The sequence below is a fragment of the Pogoniulus pusillus genome, chromosome 25 (genome assembly GCF_015220805.1).
Source record: "Pogoniulus pusillus isolate bPogPus1 chromosome 25, bPogPus1.pri, whole genome shotgun sequence".
Classification (NCBI taxonomy): Eukaryota; Metazoa; Chordata; class Aves; order Piciformes; family Lybiidae; genus Pogoniulus; species Pogoniulus pusillus.
The window spans coordinates 12097953-12118967 of NC_087288.1; the positions used below are offsets into that span (position 1 = coordinate 12097953).

The window sequence follows — 21015 nt, forward strand, 5'->3', positions numbered from 1 at the left end:
GATTTTAGGAGTTAATGAAGCAATGTTTAGAATACAAGTATTTGCCTTGCTGTAAGACTGTCCTCTTCCTTTGGAAGTCCAATCTTGCAGCTTCTGCACCATCTACACTCTAGATAACTGAGGGAATTCCTTTGCAGCAGTATTTAGTTTAGAGCGTCTACAGAGCAACTCCAGTAAAACATAAAAAGCACAGCATGCAAACCAACTCACTCCCCTTTTACTTAAAGAAGAACACAGTTCTCAGAGAATAATTTGGTTTACTGTGATTTACAATAAAAACCATTTACAGCATCACCCTGGAAAGTGCTGCCGTGTTGAGAGTGGCACAGATGTTTTCCATTATCAAAGACAAAGCTACTGTAAAGTTCCTTTTGACTCCAAGACTTCATAAAGTAAGTTAAATGTGATTTTCATTTTGTTTTGGTTTAAAAAAATCTCTGTAAAAAGTCTGCTTTACATGACCTTAACAAACCATCATGCATGCAAACTTACTTCAACCGGACCAGCAGTGCTTGAAGAAACCTTTAAAAAAATAATCAGCATCACACAGAGAGGGAAGGTGGAAGGTGAAGGTAACTTTACCTACACAAAAAGGCTTTTGGCTATTACCGTTCTATAAGCCTGAACTCTGCTAGCAATGGCAAGTGGTCAGAAGAGTTGTTTTCATTGGGAAGACCATTAACAGTCCAAAGTTCTTTCTCTGTTAGAAGTGCCAGCCTGCCAAGAAGTTTCAAACCTCTACGAAAAGAATCCTCTGCTCCTGAGTGAAAAAAGACAAGTTCATCAGTATGAGCTAAAAATAACACATAGGAAGGAGGAAAAGAGTGACAGAAATAATAATCTGAAGTTGTTATGGTTCCGTGCAAAATCACCAGTAAGGCAGTTCAGAAATTCTTCTTGTTTACCATTGCTCTCACAGCAGAACTTAATCCACAGATCAGCAGTTTGTTGCTGCAGAGAGCTCTGTCTGCATGCAGTGATAGTGTCAGCTTACAGCACTGTAACTGCCAAAACTGAACCTCCAGGACTCAAATACAGAACCCTACTTTCACAGCAAATACTAAATACTAAGCCAAATACATGGCTAAGCATGACATAGGCTAAAGCATGAAAACCTTCCAAAAACCCTCTTGAAATAAGTGAAAATTTGATCAGTATGCTTGGACCACACTTTATACTTCTTTGTTCAGACTCCAATAACTCTTAATGCAGAGGCTCAGGCCATCAGAAAATGAAAATCCAAACTATGCCTTAGTTTCTAAGAACTAACGAGTGAAAATGACACCAATTTAAACTACTTGGTGAACTGAAGTTTGGTTCCATTCTGTACTGGATGTGGGGTGAAGAATCTATTTGCAAAAGAAGTGCTATTGATCTGCTGGGGTAACCACGGTGCAACAAAGTAGGAGCAGATGAATTAAGATTCGACTTCGCACAGGGATGTGTTCTGAAATCACTCTGCCTTCAGAAGTCATTTAAGTGCTTCTCGCGTCCTGCGTTTTCAGTCAAAGCATTTCTGTATTGTGAAGCTTTTGCTTTTGGTATTTTACAGTAAGGATTTTCTGGGCCTATTATGACAAATGAGAATTTATGCCTTGACTCAGGGAATTTTAACACTCAAAGGATGACAGATGAAGATTTTTGTTTTCATTTCACATTCTGAAACAATGCTAATTTATGAAAATCAGTTGACATCAACAATAGTAAGAGCAGGAGTGGAATCCAGGTTTCCTTATTCTGAGTACTGCAAAGCCATTCATCTGAAAGCACTGCACTGAGCAATGACCTTTGAGGATGGCATAAAAGAGAATAATGATGAGATGGAAAGTGCACTGCTCAGAAGTATCCAGGTGAGAGCACAAGTGCAGTAAGGACAGCACTCCGTGTCACCCACCAAGACACCTTCAGAAGTACTATGTCTTTCTTGCACCACCTAGTGAGTTTTAGCTGCAGCTGCAATCAAGATAGTGACAACTGGCGAGTGACTGCTCTTAGCAGTCATAGAATAGCTGAGGTTGCAAGGGACCTTAGGGATCACCTACTCTAACCTCCCTACCATGGGCAGGAACGCCTCTCAGCTAGACTAGGCTGCACAAGGCTTCATCCAATCTGACCTTGAATACTCCAAGGGAGGAGGCATCCCTGAGCAATCTATTTCAAGAGTATCACCACCCTCATACTGGAGAACCTCTTAAGATCCAGTCTAAACCAATTCTCCCTCAGCTTAAAACTGTTCCCAGTTGTCCTGCTGCTAGACACCGTTATGAAAAGTCCCTCTCCAGCCTTCCTGTATGACTCCTTCAGGTATTGGAAGGCAGCTCTAAGGTCAGTTTAAATGCACATCGTAAATGTTTGTTCACTGTTTTGTTGGTTAGATGACTGAAAATAGTTCTTTGTGTAGGTCTGGCCTGCCTCACTGACAGCAGTGTTTCTCAGGTGCTGCTGACACTGCTGCTTTTCTTTAGCCTCAGCTCTTCTCCATGCTGAGATGGCAACTACTGGAGCACTCAGAGAGGTGAAAAGGTTTGCCTTGTGCGACCCTACGGATCCAGCAAGGCCTGCCACGTTTCTCAGGTAAGAGCTGACATTCAAATAACTAGCCCAGACACCTGAGGTACTCCACGTGGATTAAATTTTCCCTGCCTTTCCCTTAGAACAGCACCCCAATATTGCCATTTAGCATTTGTGAAAGTAATGAAAAGGTTGGGTTTTTACCTGCCTGAGCATCAGTATCGTTGTTTGCTGCAGAATAGAAAATATAATCCACCGTGACAGCACTTCGGGAATGACAAGTGGTTACTTCTGGGATCCCAGTTTCAGGAAAGTAATGAGAGTAGACTGAAGACAATTTAAAATGGTGCTGCAATTTGGAAGATGACCTAAACACAAATCAAAGAAACTCAGTTTATTTTCTTTCCTATAAAAAAAGAACCACAAAGCACTAAAGGAATACTCAGTAGTTCCTGGTTACAAACAAAGCAAGTTATCTGGACACAAACTAGTGTTTCTGTCAAGCAGTTCACAGAATCACAGAACTAACCAGGCTGGAAGAGACCTCCAAGCTCGTCCAGACCAACCTAGCACCCAGCCCTAACCAATCAACTAGACCATAGCACTATGTGCCTCATCCAGGCTTTCCTTGAACACCTCCAGGGATGGTGACTCCACCACCTCCCTGGGCAGCCCATTCCAATGCCAATCACTCTCTCTGACAACAACTTCCTCTTAACATCCAGCCTAGACCTCCCCCAGCACAACTTGAGACTGTCCTTTTGTTCTCTTGCTGGTTGCCTGGCAGAAGAGACTAACCCCACCTGGCTACAGCCTCCCTTCAGGGAGCTGTAGACAGCAATGAGGTCTGCCCTGAGCCTCCTCTTCTGCAAGCTGCACACCCCCAGCTCCCTCAGCCTCTCCTCACAGGGCTGTGCTCCAGGCCCCTCACCAGCTTCATCACCCTTCTCTGGACATGTTCCAGTATCTCGACATCTCTCCTCTCTTGAATTGAGAAGCCCAGAACTGGACACAGCACTCAAGGTGTGGCCTGACCAGTGCTGAGTACAGGGGCAGAATAACCTCCCTTGTCCCACTGGCCACACTGTTCCTGATCCAGGCCAGGATGCCATTGGCCTTTTTGGCCACAGCTGCCTCATGTTCAGCTGCTATCTACCAGTACCCCTAGGTCCCTTTCTGCCTTGAAAGTAGCCTTTTGTGTTAGTAGATCTCAACCTCTGACAGCAAAATGCAGGCAGCTTTTCCAAGTAACAGGCAGATACCCAAGAGCCTAACTGGCTTAACTGACACTCTACATGTAAGTTATTTTTCACCACCATCTATACGTGTTAATATTTCACATGTCCTCATTCAGCAACCTCTCCCTAACACATGGGTAGAAGTGTCCATGATAGCAGCTTACATGAAAGCAACAATGAACTCATCTAAGCAGGCCCTCCAGCATAAAGAGAAAATAAGATTTCTTTTTTTTAGGTGTTTTTTTTCTCTCAACTAAGGTTATATTAAGTGCTTTCAAGTTAGGCTACACCTGCTCTTTCTTCCTCTACTCAGGCACCCCTTTTGTCTCTCCCCATTATCTGCCATTCTGTCCATCTTATATCAACTGTTTTTTCAAGCTTGAAAGCACACTGCAAAACTGCACCTTCTGGCAAAACAACTCCTCTCTCCTTCCCACCCATTTGCTCCTATCAGCTCTGCAAATCATCCCTTAGCTACACCTGCCTCATTTTACATGGCTGCATTTTAAACCTGAACTGCAATGTGTCCTGGTTAAAAAGCAAATGCTAAAAATATCTAGACACCTCTATCTCTACATCTAGATACCTACATCAGCACATCACCTGCTTGATTTACAGAAGAGACTATCAAACCAGTTGGTACAACACAGAAGAGTGGTAATATCTGCTCTTGTTACATGACATTTTTGAACATGAAGCAAAACTCCTGCAAGCAGTGTTCAGCACATGGCACGCTGTGGATTTACAGTGCAGAGCAGGGCTTCCTGTCTTCTTGTTGGGTTCTTGGTTGTTTGTTTTTTTTTCCCATAGAATGTCAGGGGCTGGAAGGGACCTCGAAAGATCATCAGGTCCAGCCCCCCTGCCAGAGCAGGGTCACCTAGAGCAGATCACTGGAATGCATCCAGACAGTTACTGAATCTCTCTAGAGAGGGCGACTCCACAACCTCCCTGGGCAGCCTGTTTCACTGCTCTGTCACCCTCACAGTGTTATCTACATCTTCTCTCAGGAATGCCATTACTTAAGCTTTTTGATTACCAATAATCATGAAGAGTTTTGATATAGCTATCTGCAGTGATACCCAGATGTCATTTCTGGGCTAACTTGGACCTTGACATAACACATAAAAAGTTTAGGGCAATTTCCCTTTCCCATGCCTTACTTTATATGTTTCTACCAGTTTGATAAATGCAACTATATTCTTCCTCTCAAAAAGCAGCAACATTTTCCTCCTCAGCAGTCTAGTGGTGGCTCCCTCCTTCAGTTTCACAAGCAAGTGTTTTGATGCTAATAACAGTTGTGCTACCAAATCCATACCAGTCCAGATTTAAATTCTTCTGAAGAACAAGGAAGATTTGATCACCTTTACAGTTCCTTTTCCTTCTTCATCCCAATTTTACATTGTATTATAGGATTTAATTAGCACCCATAAAAGAGTATCTTGAAAATAGTAAAGAGACAAAAGTGTCAACACTTAGGCAGCCTGACAACACTGGGATTTGCTGACTTTTTTCCCCTCCTCTTAGAGTTACTGTAACTGGACTGAAGTTCGCTGCTTTCTTGCAATGTCACTACTGAGCACAATGTCCTGTTTATGTCAAGAAGTGACAGAAAAAGTCAAAAGCATTCTTCTAAGAAACAAGAATGGAAGTACCCTCTAAGCAGCACTGACACCTTGCCTCTGCATTCTGAAGTAGTATCTGCAAGTTTCCTGCAAGAGCATGCACACTCCTCATTCCCAGGTCCAGTCTGTAGCTGTCCTTGATGATCTGTGAGGTCTCTTCCAACCCTGATGATACTGTGATATCAGCCTTTTCCTGTTTAAATGGGCAATGATATCTTTTGCCAGATGAGCAGATTGTGCTGGGTGAGCATCTTGTGTGCATGCATCTGATTCCAGACAAGTTTGGTCTGAAAACAGAAGGAAACCCCCAAAACTAAGAACCAGTCAAGGGCTTCTATTTTTGTTCCCCAAAACCTACTTCTCAGATGCTATTACAATCTCCTGAGTGTTGTCCTGTTTGGCTGCTTCCAGTTTTTCTCCTGTAAAATAAAAATACATTCAATTTACATATAAAAATAGGATGCAGGAAAGACCATTACTGAAGAGCTACAGAAAATAAAGAACTACCCAAAATGTATCTTTAAATATGTTTATTTTTTTCAACAGGCAAGACACAATTAACAAAGATGAATTAAATTCTTCTTAAATTAGGTCCCATTCATCTGAATTTGGGTTTTTTTTAGCTCTATCCAAAAAAATAAAGGTAGATGAAAGGAATCATTTGCTTTTCACACATGTTCCATCAAGTGCCAGCACCATAACATAAACACTGAAGCAGAACATAGGTTCATGCTATATACATGTGTTGCTTTCCTCCATCTCTCTTTCCCAGTCACAGCACAACTGGCTTCCATGATGTAAATACAGTAGTTAAAAGTGTTCCACAGATCTCCTGAATGGCAATTTCTAACTATTCTCTTTTTCTGAATGGTTTAGGTTGGAAGGGACCTCAAGGATCATGCAGCTCCAAGCCCCTACCGTAGGCAGGGACACCTCCCACTACAACAGGCTGCTCAAGGCCTCATCCAACCTGGCCTTGGACACCTCCAGGGAGGGAGCAGCCACAACCTCCCTGGTCAACCTGTGCCAGTGTCTCACCACCCTCACTGTAAAGAACTTCCTCCTAACATCTAGTCTAAATCTTCCCTCTGCCAGTTTAAACCCATTCCCCCTCGTCCTGTCATTACAAGACCTTGTCAATAGTCCCCCCCAGCCTTCCTGTAGGCCCCCTTCAGATACTGGAAGGGCACCATAAGGTCTCCTCAAATCCTTCTCTTCTGCAGGCTGCAGAGCCCCAACTCTTGTAGCCTGTCCTCATAGCAGAGCTGCTGCAGCCCTCTGAGCATTTTTGTTGCCCTCCTCTGGAGTCACTCCAACAGTTCCAAGTCCTTCTTGTGTTGGGGGCTCCAGAACTGCACAGAGTACTCCAGGTGGGGTCTGACAAGAGCAGAGCAAAGGGGCAGAATCTCCTCCCTTGCCCTGCTGGCCACATTTCTCTTGCTGCAGCCTAGCATACAGTTGCTGTCCGGGCTGCTCTCACACTGCCAATTCTTTATCCAGCAGTGCTCCACCCATCAATCACTCCTGCTTTGTTTTCCATTTGCCTTAGCAGAGCCTTCAGGAGGATCTGCTCCATGATCTTTCCAGGCAGAGAGGTGAGACTGACTGGTCTTCTAAAGATTCATATTTGCCAATGCTTCTATGAGCAAATAAGTGAGCCTAACAAGGAAGTTTTGTAAGATCAAGACTCCCTGTTTAGCTCCTCAACAGAACAGGCCATCTGGTTTTCAGTGCTACTTGAATGATATTTTCAAAGCATCACAAAAATTGCCAACTCAGAAACCTACCTGCATTTTCTTCTTTTTGTTGCTGTTTCAATTCATACACACAGTTTTGTGAGATACCCAATTTTTTTGGCCAAATTGGAATAGATAAGATTCTTTGTCCTCTTGGAAACTGTTCTTGTCCAGAGACCTAAGAAAGACAACATGAATCCCAAACCATAAATAACCAAAAGCTGAAATGAGGTCCAGTTTCAAGTCTTAAGCAAAGAAAAAGCCCCAGCCCTTGAAATATTTCATAAGGTCGATGTCAAAACTCTGTAGAAGTAATGACACCCCTTATGTACACCACCTTACCAAGTTTTTTGTGGCTACTCAATTTTTCAAGGTAATTTTTGTGACACTAAGATGAGAGACTACTCAGACCACTTGTAGCTACATGAGAGGATTGAGTATATATACAGCTCCCTAGCAGACATCTGACCTCCATGATGCTTGCTTGTTCTTCTGGGCATACATCAGGTCATTCTGGGGTTTGAAACAACTAACCATTACCAACAAACACTGGGGGCTACTTTTCCCCATGTTTTCTCATTATATATACTCCAGTTACTTTCTATTGTAGTAGAACACATCCAAAAGCCGCATAAAAAGAAATCATCCCACCTGAAACAGTTTAGGTTGAGCATCTAACTGATTTTCCACTTTCACAGTTATTCTAGCCACTGCTATTCAAAGTGTATCTAGAGTAAGAGTCATCCTTTCATGGGGTAGACAGTAAGTATTTGATTGGCTATTTTATCCTACTTAAAGACCAGGACACTTAAATATAGTGACACAATCATCCTGTGGATAACTGCATTTCAAGAACAATGAATGTGTTGCAAGTTTTTAATTTCAGAATGCCAGAAGCAGATAAAATATTCTGTAAGGCACAGTTCATACACACAAGCTTATTTTAGTAACTCCACAGTAACCACTCTGCAGACTGAAAAAGGCACTAAGGGAAAATATTCACAGTTATGCCACTCAACTATTTCTCTTAAATCAGCATTAATCTTTTCTGTAAGAATGAAAAGCACAGCCTACCTTCCCTATAGCAAGTCCTTCATAATTTAACTTTCCTTCCTTTATAAATCTGTACAGAGGAGAACCAGGAACAGAATTGAAGTCACCACAGATGATAATTGGACAGAAGGTCCCATCCTTCTGAGGGGCAACATTAGCAATCTCTGCCAGAAGCATTGCAAGCTGGGTGAGTTTGATGTCCCCTCGCCTTGGGTTGTACAGCAGATGTGTATTTGCTATACAAATTGCAGCATTAGTTTTACAGTGAGGCTGTAGAAGCAGCACCAGTCCAACGTTGTCCCTGTCCAAGAGTGGAATATCATGGCGAAAAAACTCAACAGGGTTTGATGAAATCAGGCTAAATTTGGAAGTTTTGAAGCAAATAGCACAGCCATCAGGTTTTCTCCCTGTCCTCATTTTATACTCACAGTGATACCCTGCAAAAAAGGCAATTAAAAACATAAAATAGCTTTAAGTAGAGATTATGCAAAAAAAAACAACCTTAAACAAAACCTAGAAAACCTTCATGATACTTTTCTCACATGGCAATCAATGCCCAGTCTGAAGTATATGAGCCAGCAGTGTGCTCAGGTGGCCAGGAGAGCCAATGGCATCCTGGCCTGCATCAGGAAGAGTGTAGCAAATAGGACAAGGGGGGTTATTCTGCCCCTGTACTCAGCACTGGTCAGGCCACACCTTGAGTGCTGTGTCCAGTTCTGGACAATTTGAGAGACGTTGAGGTACTGGAAGGTGTCCACAGGAGGGCGCCAAAGCTGGTGAGGGGCCTGGAGCACAGCCCTGTGAGGAGAGGCTGAGGGAGCTGGGGGTGTGCAGCCTGCAGAAGAGAAGGCTCAGGGGTGACCTCTTTGCTGTCTACAACTACCTCAAAGGAGGTTGTAGCCAAGTGGGGTTGGTCTCTTCTCCCAGGCACCCAGCAACAGAAGAGGGGGACACAGTCTCAAGTTGTGTTGCCCTTTGTGTTGAGGTGGAACCTCCTGTGCTGCAGCTTACACCCATTGCTTTTTGTCCTATCACAACTACATAAATTTGCAAACTTTCAACAGGGAAACAGGGACACATCAGATGACACTACTGGAGTTCCAACAAGTCCTCCTGAAAATAGCAATTTGCCAAGTTCTTAATTTTATGTAGAAGTAAAATGTAGATTTTAATGAGACCTTAACTGCATAAGAAAAAAAAATAATGATCTTGAAAGAATACCTAGTTTCTGACATTTAAAAGTGCTTTTCTGCACAGACATGTGCATTCATGAAGTACAGCCCCATGAAGTGGAGAGAGCCAATCCACCTGCTGGAACTGGGAATTTCTGTTCCTCTCTTCCAGCTCCAGGCCATGTTCTCCTGCCATTTGTTGTGGCACTCACCTTTAACTCAGTAAGACAACAAAAAATAATCCAGGACAATAAAATCAGTTTGGATAGTATTTTGCTGGACTGGTGGATGTCGCCAGGGCAAAGGAACCAGAGAGGGGAAGAGCTACAGGAAGGTCTGGATTCTTGTGTATAGCAGCAGGAAGGTCAGTTGCCCTCATAAGCCTGGTTTTATAGCATCATTTCACATTTCAAATGGATTTAAAACCAGTAGTGCCATTACATTACTTTCTTTACAACCAGTTCTGGCAGTTAGTCTATCTTCAACTAACCAAAAAAGAAGGTATCAGTCCAGTGCTGTTCATTGAACTAGCTTCTCTTGGCATCAGACAAGTACCAGTGCCAGGAATAGAGGGGGGCCTTGGGGTTGGAAGGAGATATAAAGCATAAAGGATGTAGATCAGTTTAAACCATCATGGAATCAGACCCCTAGCAGCATGCTCCTTCCATAAATTCACACAGGAGAGTGATAAAACAATGCTATTTAAGCTGACTAAGAGCACTAACATAAAAACTAATGAACATATACTGACCACAGAGAAAATTTACTGTTGATATTTGGAAGATTTCAAGCAAAAAAAAAAAAAAGAAGTTTAGAAAAGCTACCCAAGAGGAATACTGGTAGAAAACACTAAGGTAGTTTCAACAGAGCATTTGATAATTTCTAAAAGGAGGTGTGCAACACTGGTACCTGTAATAGCAGAAGACTTATTCTTTAGGAGAGGGTTGGGTTTTTTTTGGCGGGGGGAGAGGGGAACAGGTGCTGAGGTGGGTAGAAAACAATGTAATGATCAGTTTCATCATACCCAGAGACTCCAAACTCGACTTGATCTCTGTTCTGTAGTGGTCTTCTTGGACTTCTTGTAAACAGAGTACCTAAAGCCAAAGTTTACAGTTACAAGCTAGTCGTGAGTGCATCAAAATATTACTGTACTGTATCTCCACTGACAGTCTGGGGAGGTATAAATAATCCAAAAAAATCAGTGGCTTTTTGTTTCTACAAGCCCTTAAAAGGATTCCTATGGAAAATGGTCATTAGGACTGAAGTGGGCCCCAATTCCTACCACCCTTTCTCAGACAGGCATATATTTTCAGATGCAAAATTAAGTGTAATCATAATAGTAACATAGTCTCATCAGTCTGGGGGGGATCTAGCTGCCAGAGCAGTGAGCTGAACAAGCTAAGGGCTTACTTCTCATTAACTACAAAGTAGACAACATGTTTCCATGTTATAACAACATGAACCACAGCTCAAAATACTGCATTAAGAGAGTTCTGAGCATCCTGGAGCTTTTACTGTGCACACTGCAGTAACACACAGCTTTGCAGCAGCCTCGGAACTCTGATGAAGGATTGAGTTCCTGAAGGGTAACAACACCACTGCTTGCTGAACTGCAGCCAAAGGCTCCAGCTCATTCAAGGTCTCAGAGGAGACTCAAATGTCAAGCAATACTCTAAACATTCCGTTTCACTTTAAGGTTACAGTTTAAAACAATGAGTCAGTTGAAAGTCCACATCCTTTAGCAAGGAATTCCCTTGCCCAAAGGCACCTGCACCTACTTGGATGTGTGAGCAGCTGGCTGGCATAACTCAATATATGCACTACAAGGCATTACCTCTTTAGGTACTTTGTTGTGTGGTTCTGCAGAGTTTGGCAAGTACCCTGACACAGATTGCTGTTTGTTAGAGGGTGGCTTTGTCTCCAACCCTTCCATCTTGGCGAACTGTCTATTACCACTAACAGCACCAGGCTTATCCTCACCAGAGCTCTGCTGCCCAATGCTCCCAGCAGAAAGCCCACTAAGGTATCTCAATGTAAAAACACATATGCAGTATGTATACACTTGCTAAGAAGAAAGGAACAACTTGGAAAGCATTTCCTGGCTATGTACTAACAAAACTGTGTGTCTCAAATGACACAAGGCAGTTTTTCTGTGGCTTCCCCAACACAAACTGAGTTATTTCAGTACTGCTTTGTGACACAGGTTGGATTCTGTCACAAAAACATTTGCTTCAGATGTTGTCCAGGCCCATAAAACTTTACTGATTTGACTTCCTGATTAACAGTAAATATGTGTTCTCAAAAGCAACCAAAAAGCCCACAACCAACCAAGAACATGATAAGGTATTTCTTCAGACCCTGATATCAGCAGAAGTTCAGTTGTCTCAGTAGAGAACAAGTCTGTTCACAAGTCAAATGGTGCAGAATATCGGGCAAAGAAAGAAATGAACACTTGAGAGAAATGCTTTTCGATCAGCCTCGCATAAATGCTACTGACAAGTGCATCTTCCAGCCTTGAACATTGATCCCAAGGTAATGGTGTTCCACACAGCAGTCTCATCACTCCAGTCTTTATAAAACCAAAAACATAACACGTTTGAGTCTGCCTTCCAAATGAAAGGATTCAAACACATCCAAATAAAAAGTTTCAAACACATTTATAAGGTCTCCATAGCCTGGTATAAGAAATGGCCCTGAAGGATTAGCAACCAGATAGAAGAAAGGGACATATGATTGACTGAGTATACAGACACTTGATCTAACTACTGCCTAAACAAATATGAGGTCAAGGTCACAAACCTGGACATCAGGAAATGTCAGTCCTGGAGATGGCCTGAAATTGAGTCTCTTGTGTGCATGCACAGCCCACAAATGCCTGAAGTGTTTGCAAATAATGACCACCTATTCAATCTTGTATGCCCTTGGCACTAGATAAGTTATGTCATGGTTAGAGTGAGCCTCCAGCTCCAGAGATTCCTAAACTGTACAGCTGCAGAAACAGAGTCTGTTCTGAAGAAAGGTGCCCTGATACCCTACTTTAAGCATCATTAGCTCCTGCTACAAAAAACACCACCACACTAGGAGGACCTTTGGTCTCTGCAACTATAGCCATTCCCATGATGAATGTTTTTTACAGCACTTGCCTTGGTGTGCTCTAGGCACAGACTGAGAAAGATTTATGTTCTGGAACTGTAAAAAATGTGCAGTGTATCAGTAGAATATCAGAGTCCTGTCAAAAGGACCATTCCAGGAGGGTATGGACAAAAAAAGGCAAATATTAGTGATATGTAGAGTAGAGTTTGCCTTTGCTGCAAGTTCAGATCACACAATGCACTAATTGCATGAGTATAAACTGAAACTCTTCTTAAGCATGACATAATAAAAGCTCAGCTGGATTCAGCAGACAGCCAAACTATCAAAACAAAGAAGAGCAAGGAGTTTATCAGTTTTTAAGAAGTGTCTACATGCTGATTTTCTACTCACATCTGCATCCAGCTGTTTGATTTCTTGTAGAATGTTGGGAAATCTGTAAGTCCAGATCAACAGTCGTTGCCTGCAGTGTTTGTACAGGTGGGAGTTATCTTCTAACAAATTCTGTGAGAGGATATTGTAAGACATGACTGTAAAATCAAAGTCTGCTTCACTTTCTGTATTGCTTTGGTCACTTTCTTTATTTTCAAAGTCCTTCATTTTCATTGTTCTACTGTGCTGACAGAAATACTCCCAGTGTCTTTTGATGGTTCCTGTTAGAAACAGATGAAGCAGAAAAAATATGTAATATCATCCAGTTGGAAGAGACCTCAAAGATCATCTAGTCCAGTCCAATCCTCGGCCCAGCACTAAACCCTAAGTGCCAGGTGTACGTGCTACTTAAACACCTCCAGGGATGGTGACTCCACCACTGTCCCAGGCAGATCATTCCAATGCCTGATAATCTTTTCAGTGAAGAAATATTTAACATCCAGCCTAAACTTCCCTTGGTGCAGCTTGAAACCATTTCCTCTAGTCCTCTCACTTGACACCAAAGAGAAGAGGCTGGCCCCCTCCTTGTTCCAGCCTCCCTTCAGGTAATTGCAGAGAGTGATGAGGCTCTTTTCAGATGCCTCTTCTCCAGACTGACCAGCCCCAGCTCCTTCAGACTCTCCTTGTAGGTCATGTGTTCCAGGACCTTCACAAGCCTCGTTGCCCTTCTTTACAGAGCACTGGAACAGGCTGCACTAGAACAGGCTGCCCAGAGAGGTTGTGAAGTCTCCTTCTCTCAAGACTTTCAAAGGAAGCATTCCTGTGCAAACTACCCTAGGTGATCCTGTTTTGGTAAGGGGGTTGGATTCAATGATCTCTGAAGTCCCTCTAAGGGACCTCTAAGGTTCTGTGATTCTGTGACCTTGCTGACCTCTCTATCCATGATTAATGAAGGGTTAGGAATCAAACAAGCGGTTCACCCCTAGCCTGTGTACTAGGCTGAAAAATTCAGCCATAAGCTACAGCAGAATCCCTTATAGCACTCCCAAACCAGGTAATGAACCTGATTTCCCTCAGTGAGGTTGATAAATTAAAAAAATTAATAAGCATCAAAATCAGCAAGAACTCTTGAGAAGGCTAACTATGGCTTTCTGCTATAACTAGTTTCATACTTACTATTAGCATCATTGTACAAAACTTCAGAAGAATGTGTCTGTACATTAAGATATGCATTTCTCCACTTACAAAACTGATGCACAAAGATGCCTTTAAGTCTGAACTCATCTGAGAGCACACAAGAGACAGTTTTCTGTGCTATACATCAGAGGCAGACTGCAGCTATAGTTCTTAGCATCTGCCCTGTCGTGGGTAGTAAATTTCATCACTGTGCTTGCATTATTTGGGACTTTATCTAGTGCTTGCAATAAATAGAATCAGTCAGGATTAGAAGGAACCACAAGGATCATCCAGTTCCAATCCCCCTGCTATACATCACAAAACTAAAACGTTTTAAAGACAGACATTTTCCTGAGAGAAGTGCCAAGAAAAACAGTAAGCCAAAAGGTGTGGGGAACATCACATAACCTGTTAGGTGTGCTTAGCATGAAAACAACAGAAATGAACAAAGGGCATCTTTTACCTTTCTTGCTGCTGTGTTTTCCATCATTCTGTGCTACAGAAAGACACAATGTCTCCTGATGAGGCAAGCTTATTTCTTCCTCAGGAGTTGAAGTATCACACTGGCCAGTGACTCTTCTCCTCTTTGTCAATGGTTCTTCTCCCTCAGATTTCATACTGGGGCCAGGTAAGTGGAAGCAAGAACTTTGCATGATGTTATCGAGCTGCCAATTAGAGTTCTGAAATTGTCTCCAAGGTCCAAAAAAGGGAGGAAGTCTCCAGTTTGCTGAGAAATCAGCTGGCACAGGAAGTGGCAACGAGGCCCAGGGATAGTGTCCGGCCCATCTCATATAGCTGGGAACTGGGCTGTTCAAGGTGAGTATCTGAGAACCGTTCCAGTGGGCAATCCAGTCTCTGCCCAGCCTCTGCACTTGACGGGGCAGCATGGAGTGTCTACCACAGAAAGCACAGGTTTCATTAACCACAATTACATCTGCCTGTAGAAGGCAGTAAGTGCAAGCCATCCTGGTCATAACAAGATATTCAAAGGTTTTTACATAGATAGTTAATCTTTTTTATCAAAATGATGTGCAAAGTGGAGCTTCAAAAAGCAATCTTGTCTCTTTGTCTCTTCCCCCCCCCCCCTTCAGGTTTACAAATGTCATTTAATCTCCAAGCTTGATCCAAATGAGTAAGTTTAGAATTTATTTTCTGCCTTCTTGAATTCAGCTGTCAGATCATAGGATCACAGGATGTTAGAGGTTGGAAGGGACCCAAAGAGATCATCGAGCCCAACCCCCCTGCCGGAGCAGGACAATAGTATCTAACACAGATCACACAGAACACATCCAGACAGGCTCTGAAAATCTCCACAGAAGGAGACTCCACGACCTCCCTGGGGAGCCTGTTCCAGTGCTCTGTGACCCTTACAGTACAGAAGTTCCCCCTTGTGTTGAGGCAGAACCTCTTTTGCTGCAACTTACACCTGTTTCTCCTTGTCCTACCACAGGGAGCAAGTGAAAAGAACCTATCCCCCTCCTCCTGGCCAGCCTTCAGATACTTACAAACATTTATCAAATCCCCTCTACATCTTCCTTTCTCCAGACTAAAAAGCCCCAGGTCCCTCAGCCTCTCTTCATAAGCCATGCCCTCCTGTCCCCTAATCATCCTTGTAGCCCTGTGCTGCTAGACCCTCTCCAGCAGATCCCTATCCCTCTTAAACGGGGGAGCCCAAAACTGAACACAGTACTCAAGATGAGGTCTCACCAGCGCAGAGGGGGAGGAGAACACACTCCTCCTAATACACCCCAGGATCCCATTGGCCTTCTTGGCCACACGGGCACATTGCTGTGCCACGGTTAACTTGCTATCCATCTTTCAAGTCCTTAGTCAAATGGCCATAGGAAAGGCTGTGTTTGTATGCTGCATGACCGTATGGCTATGTGAACACTTTGTGTCTAGAGGTCAGAAATCTGTTTGAAAAGGCCACTGACTTGGCTGAAGGCACAATGCCAAAAAGACTGGGAAAGAGGTACTAACTCTTACGGTGTCTCTGGCACTGGTTTATAAACAAAAATTGTATTTCTGTTTCTTTTCCAAGTATAAACTCCACAGGTTAGTAGTTATTACAGCCACAAGAATAAGGCGTTTTTTCTTTTATGGAGAAGAAAAGCTGTGTCTCAAGAAAAGCACAAGGAAGAAGGCCGAGTGGCATCAATCCCTCTCGGCTTCCTCATTGTTTAGGTAAGAAAGAACTCGCAGGCAGAAGACAGCAAAGCTCAGTATGTCTGAAGTTGAACTGAAGCAAAAACCTCCCAGCTGCCACTCGGCCTAGAGAATGAGCCTAAAGACAACTTTCATCAAAACAGATTCGTCCCGGAACAGTGCTTTCCAGCACCGCGCAGCAGACACAGTAACAAAGCACACCGCAGGGCACCGCGGCACTAACGGCGGAGCTCGGAGGAAGCGGCTCGGCTCCTGCACAACAGAAAACCAAACCCAGCCTCCGGTAGCACTCCTCTTACGGAAAAGCGCAGAGAAACGCTCCTTCGTTAACGCGTCGTTCCCCGCAGCCATCCGCACCTGGCAAAGGACAGCCTAAAAGCCGCCCTACGGTTCCGTTCACCGCGGCCCTGCTCTGCCTAATGGCGGGTATTTAAAAGGAGCGACTCGTCAGTCGCCGCCGCCGCCGCCGCCTCGGGACTGTTCCGCGGCCAGGCCGCTCGTCGGCCTCCCCCGACAGCCAGTCGATAGCTCCATCGGCGCTGGGGCCACGGCGGCCGCCGGAAAGCCCCGCACAGCCTGCCCTGGCGCCGGGCCGGGAGGAGGGCCGGCTGCCTCCGAGCAGCCCCTTGCCGCTGCCCCGCGGCTCCGCGTACCGCGCCGCCCAGCCGGCAGCCGAGCCCGGCCGAAACCCAGCGCACCCCCGACCCCCGCACCGTCATTTACCTCCCAGCGGGCCCGGGTGCGGACCCGGCCCAGGGGAGCCTCGCTATCGGCTGCGCGAAGCCGCAGCACCCCCAGAGGGGGTCATCCCAGGGCAGCGCCAGCTCCCCCTCGCCGACGCCTCGCTGCCGGCCCCACGCGTGATCAGCACGGGCGGGAACAGCGCTGCACACCGCGGCCGCTGGCTCCTGGGACTTGTAGTCCACGGGCTGGAGCCGCGCCCCGCAGCCATATTTGATGTGGGAAGCGGACGCCGAAACCAGGCCCGGGCGGGTTGACGGGCGGGAAGCTCTCGGAGCGTCAGGAAGCCTGTCGGGGTGCCTTGGCCCCAGGAAGGTGCAGTCCTGGGACAAGACTAGTTCCAGAGCGCAGCAAAAACAGGTTATAGGCTGTTTGATTCTAGACTTTTAATTCTTTGAAATGAACGTAAGACTCTTCTAATGCAGTCACTTCCATCTGCAGCCTTCCCCCTGGGGTTACCATGTCAAAAGGTTACAAGGGAGACGTGCATTGTGCTTCAAAGTGCCACTTCAGGACAGCAGCAGCGTAGTTATTGTTTGCAGGGGAATCCACGCAGTCAGCAAAGTGACTATTGCCCCTGTATGCACCTAGGAAACCTGGCCTGAAGGGTGAGTGGGAAACCTTCCCACCCTGCAAATCCCAGGGGTGGATTCACTGTTTCTTACCAAGCTGCACAAACAATCTTCTCTTTCTGTTGATGTTGCTTGAATAGGCAGTTATCATGCTTTCCTGAGGTCTTCTGGGGACAGATGCTGGCTCTGTTTACTGTAAGGAAACATAGTGTAAAGCATAAGAAATATGATAGTGCTGAATAGTGCAGATGTTGTGCAGGAATGGTAATCAAGTACAATACTGTTTCTCTGCATTCCTTTTAGTTGTGTCATCAAAGTGACTTTAAAGAAGAATGAGGTTCTCAGGCGTGGCAGGAAAAACTGGAACTGCAATAATGTTAAGAGTGTGTTAGGCAACATGTGAAATCCACTTAGGCTTCTCCAGTTCTTAGGCACAAGTTACTTACTGGCAGAAGATAAAAATACCCATCCATTTTCTTTTGACTTTTTTCACAGTAGGAGAGCAAAGCTACCAGCTCAATATGTGAGCAGCAACTATATTTTTCAGACCTATGTTAATTTGGTCTTTCCTATATTTTTTAAATATTCTTATGTACTAAGTGTATTTCTAAGGTAGAAGTGAGTAAGTCATAGCTATAGCAACAACAACAGCTGCTATTTTTAAGAGCAGAGGAAATCTTCCCATAGAATGCAGTTATTTTCTGTGTCTCGACCTGCATAAGACACCCAAATTACTGTAACTTCAAAGATTTTTACATAGCAGTAATCATAGCAGTGGTGCTGGAAAAATGGAAGAGGTGAAGCTTTGGGGTTTTTTAATGTAAGACCTAACGAAAAGCAATATGCAGTTTGCATAACAGATGAAGTAGAAGATAAGGAAAAGACTAACCTGTTAGTGTGACACAAATTGTTTCTCATCTCAGTGTTGCTATTATTTCTTGCTTTGTCCAAGGAAAGTCTTAATAAACCAGTAATACTTAATTGTGGGTTGTTGGTTTCTTTCTTCTTTCATTCTTGTCTAACTGTTATTTTGTGTATCTAGGTTGGCTATGTCATGTTAAGAGATAGTCTTCGAAACCAGGTATCTCTAAATTCTGATTTGCAACTAGATGCCAAATTCTTTTATGAGTCATTTGAGCTTTCCAAAGTCCGTAATGAATGCAGGCTACTGACTCACTGAGGGATGTTTTGATTGATTATATTGCACGTAAGAACAGCCACGGTGGTTCAGATCGATGGCCCACTGAGCTCAGTCTCCTGCTTACAAAAAAGGAGTTAGCAGCAGATGCCTAGAAATGTGCAGGGGCTGGGCAAGCTTAAAATGGACACTCTCTCTGTCCTTAGCAGTTTTCATCTCACTAGATTTCCTAAACGTCATGCTTTTGTCTCTTTACTCTTGGTGACTGCCTCGCGCTGGGATATAGTTGTCCACTTGAGCTCAGCTGAACCTCAGTCCGTTTGACTCTGGCCGAGCCTAGGCAACGACCTAGCAACGAGTTGCGCCCCCGGGACCTGCCGGCTCACCGCTCCAGCCCGAAGGCCGACTCCTGTGCTGTGCACAGCGCCCGATCGGTCTGCTCCAGCCCGCACACCTGGATCCTGCTTTGCCCAGGGGACTGTGATATTAGAAAAATCAAGGAATGCTGGTAAAAAGGTCTCATAGACCAGCTGATCATTCTGAGGCTGCCTGTGACAAACCGTAAAATACCAAACTCCGTAGAGATGTTTATTGTAATTAGTTGATAATCTGCAAACCTAAACAAGGGCTACGGCAGGAGTGTCTGCAGCTACTCGTTGGAGATCTGTGATAAGCAATCTTGTAAAGACCCAGGCCTGCAGTGACTAAGGAAAGCAGGAAGGAGATAAAGGAGAAGCAGGGATATCCTGACATCAGCAACAAAGAAGGGTCTGCCTAACCAGAGATGAGGAAGACCCTGGAAGGAAGACTGTGTGGGATGTTAATTGCAGATAACCATTCCAGACCACTGCAAATTGCCTCCTGGCAATCTGATTGTTTTGGGAGGGATTTTGTGTTTCTCAATTACTTTTAACTTGTATATAAATGTATATATTTGTGTATGTATATATATATATATATATGCTTGTAAATTGTGCTAATCTGTAAATATAATTTCATTCCTTAACTTCCAGCTGGCTGAGTCTAGTCTGGGTGATTTTCATTGTGTGTGTGAGGGTGGGTAACTCCCAAACCATCACAGTACGCATGTTGGAATTCCCATTATAATGATATACAAATTGAGTGAGGGCAGTGTCCAAATTAAAAGTAACCATAATCTTTGTAATCACTTGGAATAAGGACAAGGTGAAACTCTGGCAGTACTGCCACGGTGTCAGGCTGAAACAGCTTAGCAAAACTCAATGGTGAGCTTGTGCTTCCAGATCTGTAGAAGCAAATCTGACTGGGAACTCAGAAAATTACTGAGATTATAGAAGATGGCTTTTCATTTACATAGCAATAATTGGGAATGTTGTAAAGATTCATGATGCAATTCAGTCATCCTCAAAGGAGACACACTTCCTTACTATGAACTTCAGGACAAGACTCCCATGTTTTAAAAGGAAGTGTGATTAATTAGTTTTCTTTATGTCAAAAGCCAGCATGATATCTGCCATATTAATAACCTCGTAACAAAAAGCTAATTTAGCCTCTGCTATTAAATTTAGCACAGTGATAAGTAAATAATCTCAACAGTTTATATAGTCTGAAGCGTGATCTCTATTTGTATAGATCTACATTGGTACAGATGCCACTATAGCCAAGTAAGTGAAGGTACCTGTAATCTTATGAACCCATGAGAGGTGAGTATCTTTTGGTGCAAGGTTGAGCTCCTTTGAACCGAAGCAATGCCTCATAAACTCTGGAGATTGTTTCCTCACACGAGAGCGTTTTGCAGACCTGTGTGCACTTCGGAGCCCGTTTGCAAGGAGAAGGCCAGGTATGGCTTAAAGAATCTGGGGAAGACACAAAAAGCAAACCATAGTGATTCAGTAAACCTTCTGTAAGTGTTTCTCTTTAAAGTCTGAGAGTCATTTCTTATGACAGGCCTTTACATTTAGGGTAGCATGCCTTGTATAGCCCACGGCAAACCCTGGAAGCGGTGGAAGGGATTATTAGATCTGTAAATGCCATAGGGTGCCTGCATTTGAAAGGGGCTTTGCGGTCACTGCCGAGTGTCAACCCCTCACAGCCATACCCTGCAGAATGCCTTGGACGGGCCCGCGCTGCCACAGGGCTGTGTCTGGATAACTGGACCATGACAGCTCGGTCTCCCCCGCGCCACGCAGACTTTGAGGCTCCAGAAGAGGCGGCCACATCCAAGCTGCCTGTCAGGAGCCGGGGAACTGGTGGCAACTGGAGGCGGCCTCGCAGGCAGAGGGCTCGGTTGGGCCGGAGGCCATGCAACACCGTACTAGTTGTGGCGCCCCTCGATGGCTTAGCCTCGGCCCGACCGCTAAGCCCAGCTAAAGCACCCCCACACCGCCATCCCTGCAGCCCCTCACGGCGGCCGCACTCCCCGCGGCGCGGCAGGGCGGCCCCGCCCCCG

The 21015-nt window shown here is 44.5% G+C and overlaps 1 protein-coding gene across 2 annotated transcripts; it reads right to left on the reverse strand.

Moving 5' to 3' along the window:
* Nucleotides 1–237: 237 nt before the first annotated feature.
* ANGEL2 (angel homolog 2) lies at nt 238–20984 on the reverse strand. Of its 2 annotated transcripts, XM_064164485.1 has the most exons (11): nt 20665–20984; nt 20245–20422; nt 17543–17642; nt 14434–14864; nt 12816–13075; nt 10357–10426; nt 8182–8597; nt 7159–7285; nt 5730–5790; nt 2716–2879; nt 238–760 (listed from the first exon to the last, which is right to left on the reverse strand). In XM_064164485.1, exons 4-11 carry the CDS (start codon nt 14855–14857, stop codon nt 606–608), a joined length of 1677 nt encoding a protein of 558 aa, XP_064020555.1. In that variant the 5' UTR covers nt 14858–14864; nt 17543–17642; nt 20245–20422; nt 20665–20984; the 3' UTR covers nt 238–605. The 2 variants fall into 2 exon arrangements, with proteins under 2 accessions (XP_064020555.1, XP_064020556.1); XM_064164486.1 differs by lacking the exons at nt 17543–17642; nt 20245–20422; nt 20665–20984 and adding an exon at nt 16860–17030.
* Nucleotides 20985–21015: the final 31 nt, after the last annotated feature.